This window comes from Tribolium castaneum, chromosome 1, assembly GCF_031307605.1.
Source record: "Tribolium castaneum strain GA2 chromosome 1, icTriCast1.1, whole genome shotgun sequence".
Taxonomy (NCBI): domain Eukaryota; kingdom Metazoa; phylum Arthropoda; class Insecta; order Coleoptera; family Tenebrionidae; genus Tribolium; species Tribolium castaneum.
In genome coordinates, this window is record NC_087394.1 from 32,460,823 (window position 1) to 32,478,659 (window position 17,837).

The 17,837-nt window shown below is 32.1% G+C and overlaps 8 protein-coding genes across 8 annotated transcripts; 4 read left to right on the plus strand and 4 right to left on the minus strand.

Annotated features, from left to right (window-relative positions):
* Positions 1–362: 362 nt before the first annotated feature.
* On the minus strand, positions 363–666 carry LOC657951 (uncharacterized). Its single transcript, NM_001416376.1, has 2 exons — positions 631–666; positions 363–579 (listed from the first exon to the last, which is right to left on the minus strand). The coding sequence occupies exons 1-2, from the start codon at positions 640–642 to the stop codon at positions 430–432; spliced, it is 162 nt and encodes a 53-aa protein (NP_001403305.1). The 5' UTR covers positions 643–666; the 3' UTR covers positions 363–429.
* Positions 667–1,244: 578 nt separating this feature from the next.
* Positions 1,245–1,627, plus strand: MFK3-9 (cuticle protein). The gene is made up of 2 exons (NM_001416387.1): positions 1,245–1,302; positions 1,362–1,627. Exons 1-2 carry the CDS (start codon positions 1,291–1,293, stop codon positions 1,533–1,535), a joined length of 186 nt encoding a protein of 61 aa, NP_001403316.1. The 5' UTR covers positions 1,245–1,290; the 3' UTR covers positions 1,536–1,627.
* A 1,906-nt stretch (positions 1,628–3,533) lies between these two features.
* MFK3-8 (cuticle protein 16.5) lies at positions 3,534–3,918 on the plus strand. Its single transcript, NM_001415159.1, has 2 exons — positions 3,534–3,564; positions 3,626–3,918. Exons 1-2 carry the CDS (start codon positions 3,553–3,555, stop codon positions 3,869–3,871), a joined length of 258 nt encoding a protein of 85 aa, NP_001402088.1. The 5' UTR covers positions 3,534–3,552; the 3' UTR covers positions 3,872–3,918.
* Positions 3,919–4,554: 636 nt separating this feature from the next.
* LOC107397478 (odorant receptor Or1) lies at positions 4,555–9,021 on the minus strand. The gene is made up of 11 exons (XM_064359775.1): positions 8,739–9,021; positions 8,013–8,693; positions 7,866–7,965; positions 7,712–7,816; positions 7,082–7,237; positions 6,988–7,029; positions 5,411–6,141; positions 5,263–5,362; positions 5,112–5,216; positions 4,878–5,033; positions 4,555–4,797 (listed from the first exon to the last, which is right to left on the minus strand). The coding sequence occupies exons 2-11, from the start codon at positions 8,474–8,476 to the stop codon at positions 4,729–4,731; spliced, it is 2,028 nt and encodes a 675-aa protein (XP_064215845.1). The 5' UTR covers positions 8,477–8,693; positions 8,739–9,021; the 3' UTR covers positions 4,555–4,728.
* Positions 9,022–11,504: 2,483 nt separating this feature from the next.
* On the plus strand, positions 11,505–11,900 carry LOC128193283 (uncharacterized). The gene is made up of 2 exons (NM_001415709.1): positions 11,505–11,542; positions 11,595–11,900. The coding sequence occupies exons 1-2, from the start codon at positions 11,531–11,533 to the stop codon at positions 11,850–11,852; spliced, it is 270 nt and encodes an 89-aa protein (NP_001402638.1). The 5' UTR covers positions 11,505–11,530; the 3' UTR covers positions 11,853–11,900.
* A 1,336-nt stretch (positions 11,901–13,236) lies between these two features.
* On the plus strand, positions 13,237–13,645 carry MFK3-6 (neuropeptide-like 3). Its single transcript, NM_001416402.1, has 2 exons — positions 13,237–13,293; positions 13,351–13,645. The coding sequence occupies exons 1-2, from the start codon at positions 13,282–13,284 to the stop codon at positions 13,591–13,593; spliced, it is 255 nt and encodes an 84-aa protein (NP_001403331.1). The 5' UTR covers positions 13,237–13,281; the 3' UTR covers positions 13,594–13,645.
* A 1,070-nt stretch (positions 13,646–14,715) lies between these two features.
* MFK3-5 (cuticle protein 19.8) lies at positions 14,716–15,128 on the minus strand. The gene is made up of 2 exons (NM_001416358.1): positions 15,093–15,128; positions 14,716–15,033 (listed from the first exon to the last, which is right to left on the minus strand). The coding sequence occupies exons 1-2, from the start codon at positions 15,102–15,104 to the stop codon at positions 14,809–14,811; spliced, it is 237 nt and encodes a 78-aa protein (NP_001403287.1). The 5' UTR covers positions 15,105–15,128; the 3' UTR covers positions 14,716–14,808.
* A 1,910-nt stretch (positions 15,129–17,038) lies between these two features.
* LOC658567 (uncharacterized) lies at positions 17,039–17,460 on the minus strand. Its single transcript, NM_001416401.1, has 2 exons — positions 17,431–17,460; positions 17,039–17,379 (listed from the first exon to the last, which is right to left on the minus strand). The coding sequence occupies exons 1-2, from the start codon at positions 17,440–17,442 to the stop codon at positions 17,143–17,145; spliced, it is 249 nt and encodes an 82-aa protein (NP_001403330.1). The 5' UTR covers positions 17,443–17,460; the 3' UTR covers positions 17,039–17,142.
* Between the last annotated feature and the right edge of the window lie 377 nt (positions 17,461–17,837).

Genomic DNA, 17,837 nt, shown 5'->3' on the forward strand with positions numbered 1-17,837 from the left:
CATTGTTCGAGTATAATGATTATGAATTAATGAAACCTACTCGAGCTTTTGTTAAATGAATTAAAATAAATCCTCTCACAGGTGGTCATTTTGGCATTGTCTTTTTAACATACACAATGTATTCAATTTCGCGTTACGTGTAATTACATAATTCGAATAACTGACATAATCAATAGCGTCGCATGTGGCAGGCTTTGTATTTTAATGCCATCAAACTGCAAAGTGCGTAATATATTCAAAAAGACAATAAGATTGATAGATCATCATACATACATTCAAAAATTCACAGCAAGCGTTGATCTAAAGACTTTTTGAACGGACTGTATAAGTTTGGATAGTGAGAGTAAACAAAAGACTTTGAATTCAACTAACATAATATATTTTTTTTACATTTTTAATACAAGAAGTCCGGGAAGGCATTAGCTGACATTAAACGTAAGCGACTCCTGAGTAGGCGTAAGGAGAGACCCAGCCAGCGGAGTAAACTCCGGGGACAACAGCGGAGTAAATTTGTGGTTGGGGTTGAGGGCCCGGAGCGGCAACGGCGAGGGCCAAAAGAGCAGCGAAGACAACGAGAAGCTACGAATTTTTATTAGTTTTTCTAAAGATAATGGTGCAATTATTACTTACCAATTTGAACATCTTGAGAATAGCTTTTGATTACTTTGAATCAAACACTGATCTCACAACAGTTTACTACATCTTTTATACGGGAACATTTTGCACAAAAAAATTGGTAACACCGGGTGTAACCTAATTGTGATGCAGATTGAACTATTGTTTGGATTAATTATGTATGCAGGAAAAAAAACTGCAAAAAGTTGTTTTAATTATACACTGAAAACTAGGAGACAAATATTGATATTAATATTAGTTGGTAATTAAAGGATTAAGAAATACTAGGACTGTGTTTAAAGTTTTAGGTTGATGCAATTTTTAGTTTTATTTCAAAGTTACTTTACATTTTTATTAAAATACTGTTTGTATTTTTAGTCCCATAGTTCATCCGGGAATAATTCAAATCAGCTTTTTGCATTAGTAATTTGTCTACATTGTCGCGAATATTTAAATTAGTCGAAATGGATCATGACATATTTAGTCATGCATATGTAATTTTTAAATTACTTTGTGACCATACCTCTTTGAACTTCAAAATATGACAAAATTAACACAAAGGTTGGGCCTCGCCTTGATCAATGATAAAATCCAGCTAAGTATATAAACGCAGACAATTACAGTTTAAACATTATTATTTGGTTATTAAACAGAATAATCAAGCCCGTTTCCAACATGTTCAAATTCGTAAGTCGCTGTTAAAATTGCTTTGTGTGTTTGTTTAATTAATGATTTATTGTATCCAGGTTTTCGTCTTGCTAGCGGCCGTTCTGGCTGTAGCCATGGCTGCTCCTGCTGCTTCTCCTCTTGTAACCTCTGTCGTTACGCCTGGAGTTTATTCGTCTGTCGTCGCTCCGTCTGTTTACTCTACTGGAGTCATTTCTTCTCTGGGATATGCTGCTCCCATTGCTTATCTTTAATGTGTGCGAGTTACCCGGTCAATAAGTTTAATATCGCTTTACCTAAGAATGTTTGTAGTCGTGATTTAAAATAAATCTTTCACAAAAGCAAAGGTTTGGATTTTATTTTTACTCATAGTTCTTCCAGAAATCTGAATAAATCAAAAGCAAAAAAATTTAATTAAATATTATCCGTGGTGTGAACACAATTACTTGGACTTAATACCATGGACACAAAAATAATCAAAAGTATTAAAAAAAATTAAATAAATTGCAATGAAAAAATAAAATTTTAGTTTTACATTGTCGTCAAATCTAAATGTTTACAATACTGATTAAATTGATAAGAGCAGACGACAATAAGCTAGAATTTTAATGACAACTCTATTGATATTAGGTTTCAGAACATTTTAACTTCATTTGAATTCATTTAAATGGAATTACTCCTAAAAAGCTCGTCTAAATACATCTTTTATACATCAAAAAGTTTTTCAATTGTTTCTATGGTATGCAGAATTGATGTCTTTTTAATAAGCAGCAGATACTTACGCTTTTACTTAAATTTGGCTTTCAATTTTTTTATCAACTTTTTTTGACAATACCATTCAAACCAAAGTAGGTATTAGGTACCTACTTATATAATTTTTTTAGCAGAAAATGCAATAATGACACGAAAACCTTTTGTTGTTGTGTCTTTGACCATTTTGATTGCACTACATTTAATTTATTATCATGTCAACAAGTAAATAGTCTTGTCTAAAAATACCCATACATCAAGAAGTGTTTTCAATATACAAGTATGTATGTTTACTATGTTGGCTACTTGTAAACACAGTTTTGTGCACTAAAAGTGTAGCACATTTTTCAAATAATTTATCAATACCTACGTGAAGTTTTAATTCCTTTTTTTTAACAGGGTTTACAATAATCTGACTATGGTAGCGCTCAGCTCGGTTTGCGTGTGCGTCATCTGACATTTCTGTCACTACGTTTACATAGCAGGGGCATAGCGGTGACAAACTATCAAATATTTTTTGAGGTTACGAAGTGTTTAAATTATGAGTTGTTACAAAAATACAGATTCACAAAACAAGAACTAATAAACGCAGAATCAAAAACCTAACGAAACGCAAATCACAAAACACAATAAACGAACGGAAAATACTTGCGATTAACACCGATAACACTTTCGACAACCATGCGACGACGTCTATAATTTACTGTCAATGTCAGTTTGACAAATTCGTGACACTTGACGGTGTTGTCGAAGTGCACATGTAAATTAATGTTCAAGGATACCACCCTTAGATAGCCCTTAGCTGTTTAAATTTGCATTGTTTTTGATAATTTTTTTACAGCTTTGTGTTGGTAATGAAAAAATGAAATTGATGACGCACACGCAAATCGAGCTGACCGCCACTATATAAGTGTAGTACTTTTTAGTACTCGTGTTATTTTAAATTCGTTATGAAAATTCTCTAGAAACTTTTTTTTTTAATTTAAACAAATTACAATTACAGAAAAATTGAACTAAACTTACTTTTTAGCACTCATATGGTTACTTATTGCTTTCATTTTTTTGACTTTACTCGAATTGAAATAATTAACTGAGAGCGTTTCAAATGAATTCTAGGAATGATTTATTATTACTGATTAGCAATAATAGGTAACAATTAATTTGATTCACTCTATAGTTTTTACATATTCTAAATAAGTCCAGCCGGATACTGGCACCTGCTTCTCGTGCATAAAAACAAATAACCACACAAATTCCAAACTAATAAGCATAATTTTCCAAATAAAGTTCGTAAAATACAAATATTGCAACATACTAACTGAAAAAATTTGAATAAAAACTCGGTAGAAGACCATTATCATGCACCAATTTAAATAAGTTCAAGTAGAGACACTTAAAATTCAGCCCACTTACATCTCCTGACCTCACCATAATGTGGCGAAATTCTTGGATATAAATTGCGCCCAAGAATTCCCAACACCAACAGTTGTTCTAGTACCGTCTACTAAACAGCAAATCAAAATGTTCAAACTTGTAAGTACACACACAGTCCTTTTAGTCCTTATAATATGCAAATGTCGTGTTATTCAAACAGGTTGTTGTCTTTGCTCTGATTGCTGCCGCTTTCGCAGCCCCAGAAGCCGCACCAAAGGCCAAAGCCAAGCCCGGAGTCCTGGCCGCTGCTTACACCGCTCCGGTTGTTGCCGCTCCTGCTGTAGCTTATTCCGCTCCTTATGCCGCTTACGCCGCTGCTCCTTTGGCCTACTCTGCAAGATACGTTGCACCTTCGGTCTACGCTGCAGGATACTCGGCCTATTCTGCGCCACTTGTTGTTGTTTAGAGTCGTAGGGGAATGTAGATAAAAATAAAACAATACACGAGCTTTAATTGCAGTTTATTTTTTTTTAAACTCATCAGTAAAAGTGGCATTTTTACATTATTTTTTCCTTACATTAGTGATAACAAATATTATGTACATGCAGTACATTAATCAAATAATAAAACAGTCTAAGCAAAAATTAAATTCAAACACAAGAACATAAAAACTAATTCTTCTTAGATCATGAAATTCACTTTCAACTTGAATTAAAACCTTTTAATAGCTTCATAGTTATTAGTAATTTTTTATTCGCAAAAGCAATATATTCGTGAAATCGCTAATTACAAGCTAGTTAGAGAGGTATTTAATTTTTTAATTTCTTAGGCTGAAATGTCGGTACGATTTTTTTAATTTACTATTCAATTAAAACATCTAAAGACTATACGACAGAAGATTACAAAGTAATAATATGTAATTTAAATTAAATATTGATATCTACGCTTGGTAACGATCAATTTTTCTTTAACAGATACGTTCTATGTTGGTCTTTTCGTAAAGTATTTATTTGTTCACCTGTTGATATCACATTGAGATTGCAAAGCACTGGAATAATTAATTGTTTAAACTTTTTTATTACATTTTATGCTTTTTAATTGATACTTTTGCACTTGTAGTTTTGTTATAGTAGAAAAAAAACTATAACTAGAAAAAATTTTGCTTTAAATTTTATTTTGTGCTAACCTTTCTATACATTGATATAATTTTTATGCTAAGCATTTAAAAAAAAAACAGTTACAAATATAATAACATTGTAAATACAGACTGATAAGCAAGTACAGCATAATTTTGTGTTTAAAAAATGAAAAAACAAATAATTATTACTCTTCGGAAATTCTGTTTTGTATTTGACGCAGTACTGCAAAGTAGGACCATGAAGTTCGAAAGATCTGTAATGTCAGTAATTCAAATTGATAGATAACTAACATTTCATATTTAATTATGTCTGAAAATACCAGAAAATACTAACCGCCATAAATGTTTCCAAAGTTAAGTAAAACACATTCAGCGACGACATTTTGATAGGATTCTGGCATCTGATAGCAAAAATTAATATATTTTTTTTAACTTGATGAGGTGCTTCTACCCAGTTTGCTTCAAATGTGGCGTACAATATTTTGCTGCTCTGTACGTAGTTTGAAAAATATAATTATAAACATGTGAGGAAACAATAAAAAATAATAAAACAAAAATGTAGTCTTACCTTAAGTTCTACCTCATTTCCAAACCAGCAGTACATGAAGATTTGAACCGTGATTGCGCCAAAATAAAAAAGAGACGAAAAAAATTCACTGCTGAACGAAACCACCTGAATTCGAATGGACAATGAATAATTATTTCATGAAACGAAATACCAAAGTTAGCTGAAACATGGTTAGTCCAATGCAAATAACACTTGCACAAAACTGCATGAGCACAATCCAGTTAAAGAATTTTTGACAATGTCTTGCAACCCTAAAATGGTTGATTGAAAAAGAACGATCTTTTTGTACCACCGAATACTTCAAGATTTCCTTATGATGCGTGAAACATTCTTTCCATTTCGAATCCATTTCTTCCACTGACCCATTGATGTTTCTGATATTATCACACAGAATTTCACATTGTGTGGCAACAAACACATTTAAAGCAGCAATTAGCGTGTCTGCTCCGATATCAACAATAGCAATAGTGTAACTGCTGACAAATTGGTGCAGATACATGATTTCGTAAAAGGGTGATGATTTGGTATCGAAGGGATACCACGCCAAATAAGGCAACCTAAACTCTTTATAAGTGCTTTCCACGATTGGAAACGCACCAAATAAGCACATTGCAAAAACTGCGCTAATCCAAAACATTTGTGATAATAACCTCCACTGGGTTAGACTGGGTTGCACCATCTTGATTTGTTTTAAATTTCGTGGCTGTAGCATTTTATTTGTTTCCAAATTCTTTAAAATATTTTTAAGGATACGCATGTTTTTCAAAATGTAGAACGCCTTCACTAGAGCCATGGACTGGATAAGTGAGATAAATATTGACTCAGTCAGTGCTTGCAAATCGTCCACAAAAAAGAAATTAATAATTTGTGAAAAGCAGTGATAAGTAGTGAATGTAAAAGTAATAAAAATTGCATAAATGGTGTACAAATTCAGTTTGTGGGTTCCGTCTCCTCTAGGCCATATCCCGCCGATGTGTAGAAGTAAAAGATTTGTTTTTACTGTTGATATCCAGTTAAAATCATCCATTTTTTAAACTAAAACATTGTCGGAAAAAAATAATTGCAGTACTTTGATTTAATACCTCAAAAGTTTCTCCAGCAGAATTTTTTAAGATAAGTGTTCTTAATAAGTAACTGTTGACTTTGTTAGTGACATGCTGAAGTGAACAAATTTGCAATGAAATTGATTAATTTCGATTGAAACTGACAATGACTATGGGAAACGATGCTTGATTTGCGCAAGGCAGAATATATTTTTTTTTGTTTGGCAAAGAATATCTTTTACTCCTTTTGTTACTGCGCCAAAATTGCAAATTGAGAAATAGTAGAAAAATATTAATATTAATTATGCATTTTTGCATATTTGGGCCAACAGTAAATCATTCAGTTAGATTAGGTTTTTGGGGACTTTAAATTTTTTTAAAATCTAGAAAACGTTAGAAAATGAAACGTTTCAGGTTTAAAATATGGAGGGAAGTGAAATAATATTCGTAAAATTATGCAATAAATTTTATTTTGGTTTTATTTGTTTTTCTACAGTGCAGGTGCTTTTTATACCAATAATTTTAGTACTTGTACTAGGGTTGATTTTCTACTAAAAAAATTTTTAGAAATAGCCTTAATAAAATAATTCAAAAAGTTCTAACAATTTAAAATGACAAAACATTGTAACTTTTTTATTACTAAAAGTTGCTGAAAGATTGATTTTTAATGATATAACAAGATATCATTGAGCTCTTTGTCAAAAAAACAACCCTTGTACATAGACTAAATATTTCTGCTGATTTGACAATATAAAATTATGTGCACATAATTTTTAAATTTTTATTTGTTGTTCATTAAAACTTGTGACAACTGGTTATTCTCTAGCATTCACTTGACGAAGGACAGCAAAATACGACCAAGATGTTCGAAGAATCTAGAATAATTAAAATGTAACTAAGTATTTAAAAAAAATCTTTAATACAAACCGCTTTAAACGTTTCTAAAGTTAAATAAAATAGATTCAGTGATGACATCTTGATGGGATTCTGGCATCTGATAGCAAAAATTAATATGCTTTTTTTGACTTCTTGAGGAGCATCAACCCAGTTTACTTCAAATGTGGCATAGAGTATATTACTGCTCTTCATTGTAAATAAAAAAAAAATTGTAAGTTAAATTAGGGAAAAATAGCTTTTATCTCAAGTAAACTATATAAAATCTACGTAAGTAAAAAATATTCCTAGTTTTTCCGGAATGTGTATTTTTGTGCATTTATAATTTTATACTTAAAAGACTAGTACAGTTTATCTGAGCTACAAAAATAAGCATTTTTTACGGTGTAACAAATAAAGACCAAGAAAAACCGACCGATGTTTGTTCACAGTGATTGAGTTTGGATCAAAAATAAGTATATAAACATTGAAAAAATCGGTTAAGGGCAAATATTCCTTTGTGAATATGTCAACAAACTTGTAGTCTTATTACAAAAACCAATCGATAGTGCACATGGATTTAATGAAAAAGTGCTTAAATAAAAATTTAAAAAGTTAATTAATTAGTAAATGTTACAAATAAATTGAAATTGAAATTGAAAAACATATTATTTGTTTTTTTACCTTAAGTTCTACCTCGTTTCCAAACCAGCAGTACATAAAAATTTCCACCGTAATGGCACCAAGATAGAAAATAAACATAAAAAATTCGCTGCTTAACGGAACGACCTAAATTCAGATAAAGCCATTTAAACGAAACTTGAAAAAAAAAATATACCAGAGTTAGCTGGAACATGCTCAGTCCTATGGAAATGACACTTGCACAAAACTGTGTGAGCACAATCCAGTTGAAGAATTTCTGGCAATGTTCCGCAAACCTAAAACTGTTTGTTTAAGAAATAATCGTTGATTAAACCATTTTTACTTCAAAATTTCCTTATGATGCGTAAAACACTTTTTCCATTTTGCGTCCATTTCTTGAACAGGGCCATCAATGTCCCTTATATTATCACAAAGAATGTCACATTGTGTCCCAACATACATATTTAACGCAGCAATCAGAGTATCTGCACTGATATCAACAACGCCAACGGTGTAAGTGCTTATAACTTGATGAAGATACATAAGTTCGTAAAACGGTGAAGATTTAGTGTCGTATGGATACCAGGCCAAAAAGGGCAGGCGGAACTCTTTATAAGTACCGTCCACTAGCGGAAAAAGGGACAACAAAAACATCGCGGCAAAACCACTGAACCAAAACATTCGAAACAGCGTTGTCCACTCGTTTAAACTAGGCTGGACCATCTTGATTTGTTTCAAATTTTTTGGTTGGAACATTTCATTTTTTTGCAAATTATTCAAAGTGCCTTTAAGGGCCCGCATATTCATCAGGATGTAAAATGCTTGTAAAATCCTGGACGAAAAATAAGTTCAAGACTTGGGCGAAACAATGATAAAAGGTGAACGTTAAAGTAACCACGATTGCATAAATGCTGTACAAATTGAATTTGTGTGTTCCTTCGCCCTTTGGCCACATTCCACCAACGTGGAGCAGCAAAAGGTTGGTTTCGATCGTGGATATCCAGTCGAATTCTTCCATTTAAAGCTAAAAGATATTAAATAATACTAAAAGTCTTGTTTCAAAAAATACCTTTGAAACTTTTTTTTCAGTCAAGTAATTTTTTAACATAGTTTTAAGAGCCACTTCAGTGTGAGAGCTATGTTCTTCGGAAGTCGCGTAATACAATGGAAATGAAATCGCGCAGCTTCGATTAATTCGCCGTGATCAGGAAAGGACTAGACAATTATTGTCCCCGCTTTGCGCACAGCAAGATCCAGTTTTTTCATTTAGCGTTTATTTCGATCCGACTCCGGGAATAAACGTCCGAAAAACACTAGTTTAAATGTTTTTACATACATAACTGTTAAAAAATGTTTTTAAATTTCAATACAAACGCAAGAAAAGGTTCTTATTCTAGTTTACAAATTGTTTTCTTAGAGATTTTGTCATTTACTTATAATTGCATAAAAATTTCTAGTAAAATTTTAAATATTTGCAGACTTTTAAAAGTTTATTTTAACTCAAACAAATAAGTTAATCAATACAATGACATTAATTTTGTGTTAATGTAGAATTTTGCTTAAAAATTATTGCAATGGAAGTTTTTTGTTTGCAAGACGATAACGTGTGTAAATGTGGAGACACCATTGTGTGGAAAAGGATAATGTCAGGTTTTAAAAGGAACTGAAGTGAGAGGTCTCCGGTTATTTTTCCGAGCTTTATTTTTATATCTATTCATTTATTTTTACTTTTGCCACATGACCAAGGTAGTGAGATCCACGTGCAGTAACAATGAGACTTACTTTTGGTTTCTACTTAAAAATATCTATTTTTTCAATCTGCTGTCATAAAACTCGAGTGATGTCTTGGTTTCTAGAAGCATATAAAATATTTCAATTATCACATATAAAATGAAAATTATTACGTACTTTTATTCAAAAGAAGAAACATTTCTATTTAACCCTACAATTATAGAGATTATTAATTATACGAAAAGTGCTTATTACCATGTTTTACCCCAATAGTTAATTATTAACACAACAAATTCTCTTTAGGGTACCTACCTAAAAATTCCAAATGTATCACTAAGCAATAATTATGTCCTACCTCCAGTTTTTTGTGACTACATCATAATTGTATAATCATACTGTTTAAATTGTGTTTCGACAGTGTCTTTAATTTTTAATATTCAAATTTCAATAGACATTAGTAAAAACTCCTCATATCTTGCAGTCCAATTAAGGCACTTCAATTGTAAAGTGAATAATCCTGTAACTTCTTTTCAGTTTTATGCGGAATTGCTAGATGTGTTTGACCACCGTAATAATAATTCTAGCCATAATGTACTACTATGTGAGTAACAAAACCGTGCAAAAAAACAAATTATTTTTCAGTAATTTTTATTTCTAACAAATAAATAAGCTTCCACCAACAACCAAACTCCCTTTTTTTCTAGACCACCACCACGGGGGCAGCGTACTCGTATGCAGTGTACACAGCTGGTTCGTAATATTCATCAGCATAGACCACATGTCCATCCAAATCTTCAGCGTAGGCAATCACCGGTGCCGCCACTGCAGCAGGAACTGTGTATGCAGTGGCGTAAAATGTTGGCTTGGCTTTTGGGTTCGCAATTGGCTTAGGGGCTGGTGCAGCGAATGCAACAGCCAAAAGCGCAAAAAGCACTACCTGGAGAAGTTTAATTATCTTAAAGTTTGGCAATTACGAACGACTCACCGATTTGAACATTGTTGGGTTTGAGCAACTGATGTGTTGGAAGGTGAATCTTCAAATTTTAACTAACGACTTATCTGAAATGTTTGTACTTTTATACGTTTAAAAGCATGGCTTTATTAGTTTAATTTGATTGTTAATGGATGAAAAGCAACGATTAGTATTCTGCGGCCGCTGGTAAATGGACCTTTAATAAGGCTTGTCCTTTTTAAGCTGACATTGACCTAGTGATTCAAAATGATGGTAAATACCCGTCATTGTTATGCACCTTGCGTAGAAGAGATGCCTCTAATAGTTTCCGTTTTTTACGAGAAATAATCTACTCATTGGCCTAATACTTTATTTGATAGTATTTTGTCGTAGTACTCTATCTTATAAAATTTGTTCACTATTCCGAGAATTTGTTATTTATAGTCATTTGAAAATATTGCACTGAATACGAATAATCAGAGGAATTATTGTCCGGTAAAACTCCGATGTTTGGGGTTGTTGTTCGTGAATAAATTGTGCGTAATTTGAAAGCAGAACAATTTTGCGTAAACAATTATAATTTGTATATATTGTGTGTTAGTTATTGCGGGCTGGGGTAATAACAGAAAATTTTGTGTTCACTTTTAGCACAATAATTATATTGAACTAACCTGACCTCAGACACAAAAAATTCCGTTGCTTTCTTGGAAAAAAAACAAAAATATGAGGAAGCAGGCGAATGACTCGTCCGTACAAAGTTTTCATTGTAGTAGTGTATTTAATCAGAAATTGTAATATAAACACTTTTCACTCATTTGAATTGGAATTATTTGAAGTGGCACACAATGTAACACGGTGTGATGTCTTGCATGTCTAAATAAGAAATTGTAAAATTGCAAAAGAATTATTTTCAATAAATTATTTTTTTCCCAACTAATTCTTAATAAATATTAAGTTTATTAAACAATTATTAGCAATAAAATACAGAAATTTGACCAAATCAGCATGCAGCTATTATTTTGATAAATAGATGGTCATTTTATTGCAATTCGCACACTGAATTTGAATCAATTTGGACACAACCCCACCTTTGGTTTACAACTATTATCGCACCTATAAAAGAGCAATCAAACAAACCACTGTTATCAGTTATCAACTGTAAGCACCAACACTTCAAAATGTTCAAAGCTGTAAGTGATTTATTTTTTGTTGTTTAGTGACGTAGTTTTAACATTTTTACAGATTGTTTTCGCCACCTTTCTCTGCATCGCTTTCGGAGCTCCTGAGCCCAAAGCTGATCCCAAAGCTGACCCCAAAGCTAAACCAGGCCTTGCTTATGCAGCACCTGTAGTTGCCGCTCCTGCTGTCGCCTACACCTCGGCCTACAGCGCCCCTCTTGCCTATCCAGCAGGATATGTTTCTCCCTATGCCGCCGCCTACACTGCCTATTCCCCATACGCTGCCTACCCTGCCTATTCCGCCCCCTTGGTTGTTGTGTAAATTTTAAATGTTGAAAATTAATAAGCCTAAATAAAACTTTAACCAAAATTTGTCTTCTTTTTCTTTAATTATAATCACCAAAATGTAAGCAAGAGCATATCAACTTCTATGTAAAAAAAAACTTCAGAATGCACTTTAAATTCTACTTATATTTTTTGATAAAAATTCATAGTCGCTCCGGGCAACAGTTCCGATTACAGAAGCATTTTCTATAGTTTTTCACAAAAAAATTAATAAATCAAGAATCAAAAATCTTACTTGGCCTAAATATCCTAGAGCATTTTAAACTATACCATTATGTTTTACCCGTGATTTTACGTACGTTTGGAAAACCATATTTAAAACATTTTTTGCAATCAAAAGTCGATTAAAAATTTTTAAGATCCAAACTCATTTACCTCAAAATCAAGAAAAACTATTTTTTTCAATACTAGATTCAAAAGCGTCTTATGCCCTTTTCCATGCTTTTAGAACTCTATCGAGTCCTTGAGTTCATTACGTAATAAATGTAAAAAAAGATGTGAATACTTAAGGGCTGTTCTCACGAAGTTTCAAATTGAAAGTTACAACTCCAAAGATAAAAAAACAGCAATTTTTCAAGTATATAAGCAAAAGAATTGTGAAAATATTTAATTTGTTAACTGTTTACTGAGCTTTTTACATTGTCACTAAACCAAGCTACACTTTCCTACTATTATTTTACAAATAATATAAATAATAAGTAGGTACATATTAAGCGTAGATATTTTTACGTTTTAACGTATCATTAGGCATATGGATGTCCTCTAAGAAACTAAAAAGATATAAATAAATCTATGATACTTTCGGTATTTGTTTTTAAGCGACTTTTAAATTTGTAGGTTTTTTACAAAGTAATTACAATATATAATAAAAACAATAAAAATTAAATGAAGTATGTACTTTATTGAGAATATTATTGTACACAGCTTATTTCCGACAAACTTTTAATAAAATTTAATACCATGTCGCACATGTGTCATTTCGCGGCATATTTTATGCATGTACCGCACAAAAGTGAACTCAACAAAATTTCCTATGCATCACAGTGCGGTATTTTATCAAAGTTTTGGAGAAAGTTGTCAATATTAAATCTATTTATTTATAGATGCACTCAAACTCAAACACAAATTGTACAGATATAACTAGCAGAAACAGGGGGATTTCTCCATAATTTCCATGAACCTCCATCAATTTTCGTAATTTAAACTGCATTATTAGAACCTGGCACGTATGTGACACCTCATCCGAATATCAATTAGTACAAATCGTAAAAGATTTCGACAGCACACTATTACTCCAGTTAGGTAGTGTCCTTAACTCTTTTAAACTGTATAAAAGAACAGCCATGCTAGCACTCCTCAGTCAGTAATCAATCATCGATTAGCTGAAACACCCACAACTCTCCAAAATGTTCAAAGTGGTAATAATTTAATTGGTGGTTGTTTCATTGCGCCTTTTATTAAATCGTTATTTTCAGTGTGTTTTGTTCGCCATTTTATCGGTAGCTTTCGCTGCTCCTGCTGCTGAACCGAAAGCCGAAGCCAAGCCTGGATTGGTAGCTGCTGCTTACACCGCTCCTGTCGTTGCTGCGCCTGTTGCTGCTGCTCCTGTCGCCTATGCAGCGGCTTACACATCTCCTGTCGGTTATGTCGCCCCAGCAGTCTACAATGCGGGATATACCGCTTATTCGCCGTACACTGGAGCGCTCGTTGTTGTGTAAATATGTGTCTGTTAGTAGTTTAGTCAATAAAAAATGCAATGGTCAAGACGAATTTATTTCTTATTTTTTTATTTTTTATTAGATAATTACACGCGTTTTAAAATAGCAAGCAAGCTACACAGGAACCGTTAGGTAATCCGTAATTTAGAAATTTTATTTTCTTAAAGGATTACGAACAATTTATATCGCCGCATGGATTATGTAATTACATAGTTGGTAATTACAATTATTAAAACGGAACACAAAAAAATTGAAAATAAAAATTGAAAAATTGAAGAATGAAAAATAACAAAAAATAAAAACAATATTTGAATTTAGTTTGAAAATATAATTACTTTTCTGGCTCAACAAAGCGCTAAAAAGTTGGAAAATAAGTGTAACTTTTAACTGCTTACTTATTTCTCTTTCTGGTATAACAAGATTTCAAAAATAACTGAGTTCAATTCATTATCAATCCAATGCAATAATTTTTTTCTGAGGAAATTTCTTAAAATAATGGATTATCTGTACATGAATGTTTCTAAAATGCAAACTAACAACAATTTCGATTCAGTTCGGCGATTTTTTTGTTTACTTTTAGCAAAATTTTACTTTTAAATATTTTTATTCTTTTTTGCGAATTGTCGTTTATTGTTTCTAATTTTTTGGATTTAATTTATTCTTGAATTTGTTAGTACGTTAAATATTTTACTTTTAACATTAAAAATTTCAATTTTTGGGTTTTATCTCAATCAATTTGGTTAGATGCTAAAATCGCTTAATTTTTTAACTAATTTTGTTTTCCGATTAATTTTTGGCAAAATTTTACTAAAAATATAGGTGCGTTTTGAACTGGAAATGCGCAAAATCATCCAGAGATAAAAAAGTCGTACCTTATTTCACAGTAATCCAGTTCAGTAATTTTTCCTCTGATTAAAAAAAAAAAAAGATTATTGAAAATTTATACTCAGTATAGTAACTTTTCCTACCAAGTAACAATAACATCATTTTTAACAAAATTCGGCGATTTTTTGGCGTACTTTTAATTAAATTTAGCGAAATATTTTCGTTGCGATTTCTAGCTGAACAATTTTTAAAGCGCTTGAAAAAAAAGGTTGGGTAATAATAATTATTCACAGAAGATACTTATATTAAAAACCCAGTTTATTGTACTATTGCAAATTCGTTAAGACACAACCAATTTTTGAAATTTAGTGAGACAAATACTTCTTATGTTTAGTAGTAGGCGACAGGAACTCCGTGTCCGTATCCGTAAGCGGAATAGCCAACGGGATGGACTCCGTAGCTAGAGACAACGGGGGCGGCAGCATAGGTGGAGACGGCAGGCACAGAGTAGGCAACAGCGGGGGCAGCTACCACTCCAGCGGTGTAAGCGCCGACAACGGCGGGTTGTGGGGCTGGGGCAGCGACGGCCAAAGCCAAGAAAGCAGCGAATACGATCTAAATTATTAAGAAAACGGTGCAATTTTGCGACAATAATAACAAAAAATGGTACTTACAGCCTTGAACATTTTTGTAGAAGTATTTGATTGCTTTGGAATCAAATGATGCAGAAAATAGGATTCGTCCAGCTTTTATAGTGGTAAAATTTTTGTGCCTTAATGAGAGTGGGGATGAAATTTGAATTAGACTTCGTGTGAATAACCAAAAGGCAAATGGTGATGGCCGGAAACTTGGCCATGAACCTATCTTCTGATACGTTAGTCTACCCACTGATTTATTTACATTTTAATCTGGATTTTATTTATAACCCTGCGACAAGTGGACCGGTGGTCGTTACATAATAATTTTACAACAGGCCTGGTTTTGCTAAAACGGTAACCAGGAAAATTCCAATTTGACACATTAGACAATTACTTGACTTTACAAAATTTTATCCAGGTAGAATAATACTTGTTTTTATTTGCTAACACAGTAACACAGTAAATTCCTATGATTCATAGTAAAATTAATAAAACACACTTTTTTGTGTATTTACTCGTGAATATCTAATTTATTTTTTGCCAAGAAAGGTAATTGTATTGACCAGGAGGTAAGAGATAATTGCACCTTCTCGTTCGCTAGACCAATGACGAGTTCATGGTCGATTTTTGACTTCTCTGAATTTTGATTTTCGACATAAATTAAAACAAAATGTGTTTCGAACAGAGGAAATAATATTTTGTTAAATTTGCTAAAAATAAAAAGCACTAAGTATAGAGCTTTTATTAATTTAATGTTTAACAATCTTTTTTTTATTATTGTACTGTAATTCATACTTTATAAAACTATTCAGTTTTAGTATCAGTTATTACTACAGATCTATGTAAGATCATCCGAAAAATCGATTGTCGTCAAGAAAATCGCCAAATTTGCAATAGTTTTTGAGCAATGAATTTTTTTACATTAAATATATTAGTAGGACAACAATGATCTTTTTTTAAAAAGACAGAGAATTAAAAAGGCATTCCAAGGAAAATAAACTTAATAGAATAGGATTATCATTGTAAAAATTGGAAAAATCAAACATCAAAAAAATCTGACCACTAAAAAAAACTCTAAAAAATGAAGCAATTTTTACTTTTTGCAATTTTTAAACGGCGATTACGGCAAAACTATAAGACTTAGAGCAAAACGGTTTATTCCATTGTAAGTTTAACCAATTTCTTTTCAAAATTTTGCGTTTTTTGGAGATACGGGAAGGGGGGGGGGTGTTTACTCATTTTTAAATTTTTTATTTTCTCAATTTACGGCAAAATTATTCGAAAATATGAAACTATTTTGGTCTAAACCTATATAAAATAATCCGGAGAATGGAATGACATCGAGAAAATCACCAAATTCTCAATGAATTTTTAGTTATAAAGTTTTCATTATTTTACCAATTTTTTCTTTTATTTGCGATTTTTAAAAAAAAAACTATTAATCGGAAAACAATAATCTTTTTTGAGAAGGATAGATAATTAAAAGAGCTTTTCAGCGATAGTAACTTTATTAAATTATCTCTAATAGTTTCGAAGTTATTGCTTGCTAAATGTTCCAGGTACTGAAAATCGTCAAAAACCCTTGACAAAAATTGGAAAAAAGAAACATCAAAAAATCGAAGCAATTGACATTTTTGCACTTTTAAGAATTCTAAAAGTTAATAAATGCATAAATAAGTCTATAAAACTTTGATCTAGCCACAAATTTAAAAAGTTTGTGCTTTTGATTTTGGCACCAAAATTTAGTCAATTTTTTCTTCTTATATAGTACGTGGATGTAGTTTGTCACTTACAAGTGCACGTAATTTACACGTATGTGCATACTTACATACTTATAAGCCTCTATCTACCCTGTCGTTCTATTAGAAGTCGTTATATTTTGTACCAAATGTTGAAGAAATAATTCACTTTGCACTAAATGAACACTCACTACAAATGCGACAACACTTTTAAAAATGTGCCCATTGAAATAAAAATGCAGGTTTACTTATTATTTAATTTAATCGACAATTTAGAAGTTTTGACATCTGAAAATATGTTTCCTATTATAACAGCGTGATCCATTTCCTCCCATTTCGTAATTGCGTTAGTAGTAAAGATTTCTGTAGGCTAAGGGAAGTCCGTACGAGTAGCTTCCGTAGTAACCAGCAGCATATGGGGACAATCCATATCCATAGTCATAAGTGATGGGGTGAGAGTAGCTGTAAGTCAAGGGCGTGCCAGCGGTGTAGCTCAAGGCGTAGATGGGGTCAGCTTTGGGGGCTGGAGCCGGGGCTGGGTTTGGGGCGGCGAAGGCGGCCACCAAGAGAGCAAAGAAGCAGATCTGCACAGAACACACGTTTTGCTGATGCAAATAAAATTAAAAAAATCTTACCAATTTGAACATGTTGTCGATTTACTTGGCTGTAGCAAAGTCAATAATAATCGTGGTGACACTGAGGTTTATATATCCCAAGAAGTCCCTTTGTTGGTGACGTAGGAGTGGTCGATCGCCGTCTTGACTTAACAAACAAAAATATAACTAGTTTTTCAAGAAGTTGCTGTGCTTCACGGCTGTAATTATTATATTTTACGATAATGTCTTTTTGATGTGAATATGTGATCAATGACTGTAAATTAGACAACTAGGATAGAATTTGTGAATAATTTATACATTCTGAACTCAGAAAAAATCATTTTTAGTCAACTTTTGATGACATAAATTTATAAATATGTGTATATTAACAATTAACATGTGCGCTAATGGCAATGTTTAAATTTTAAATATTTTAATAATTTTTT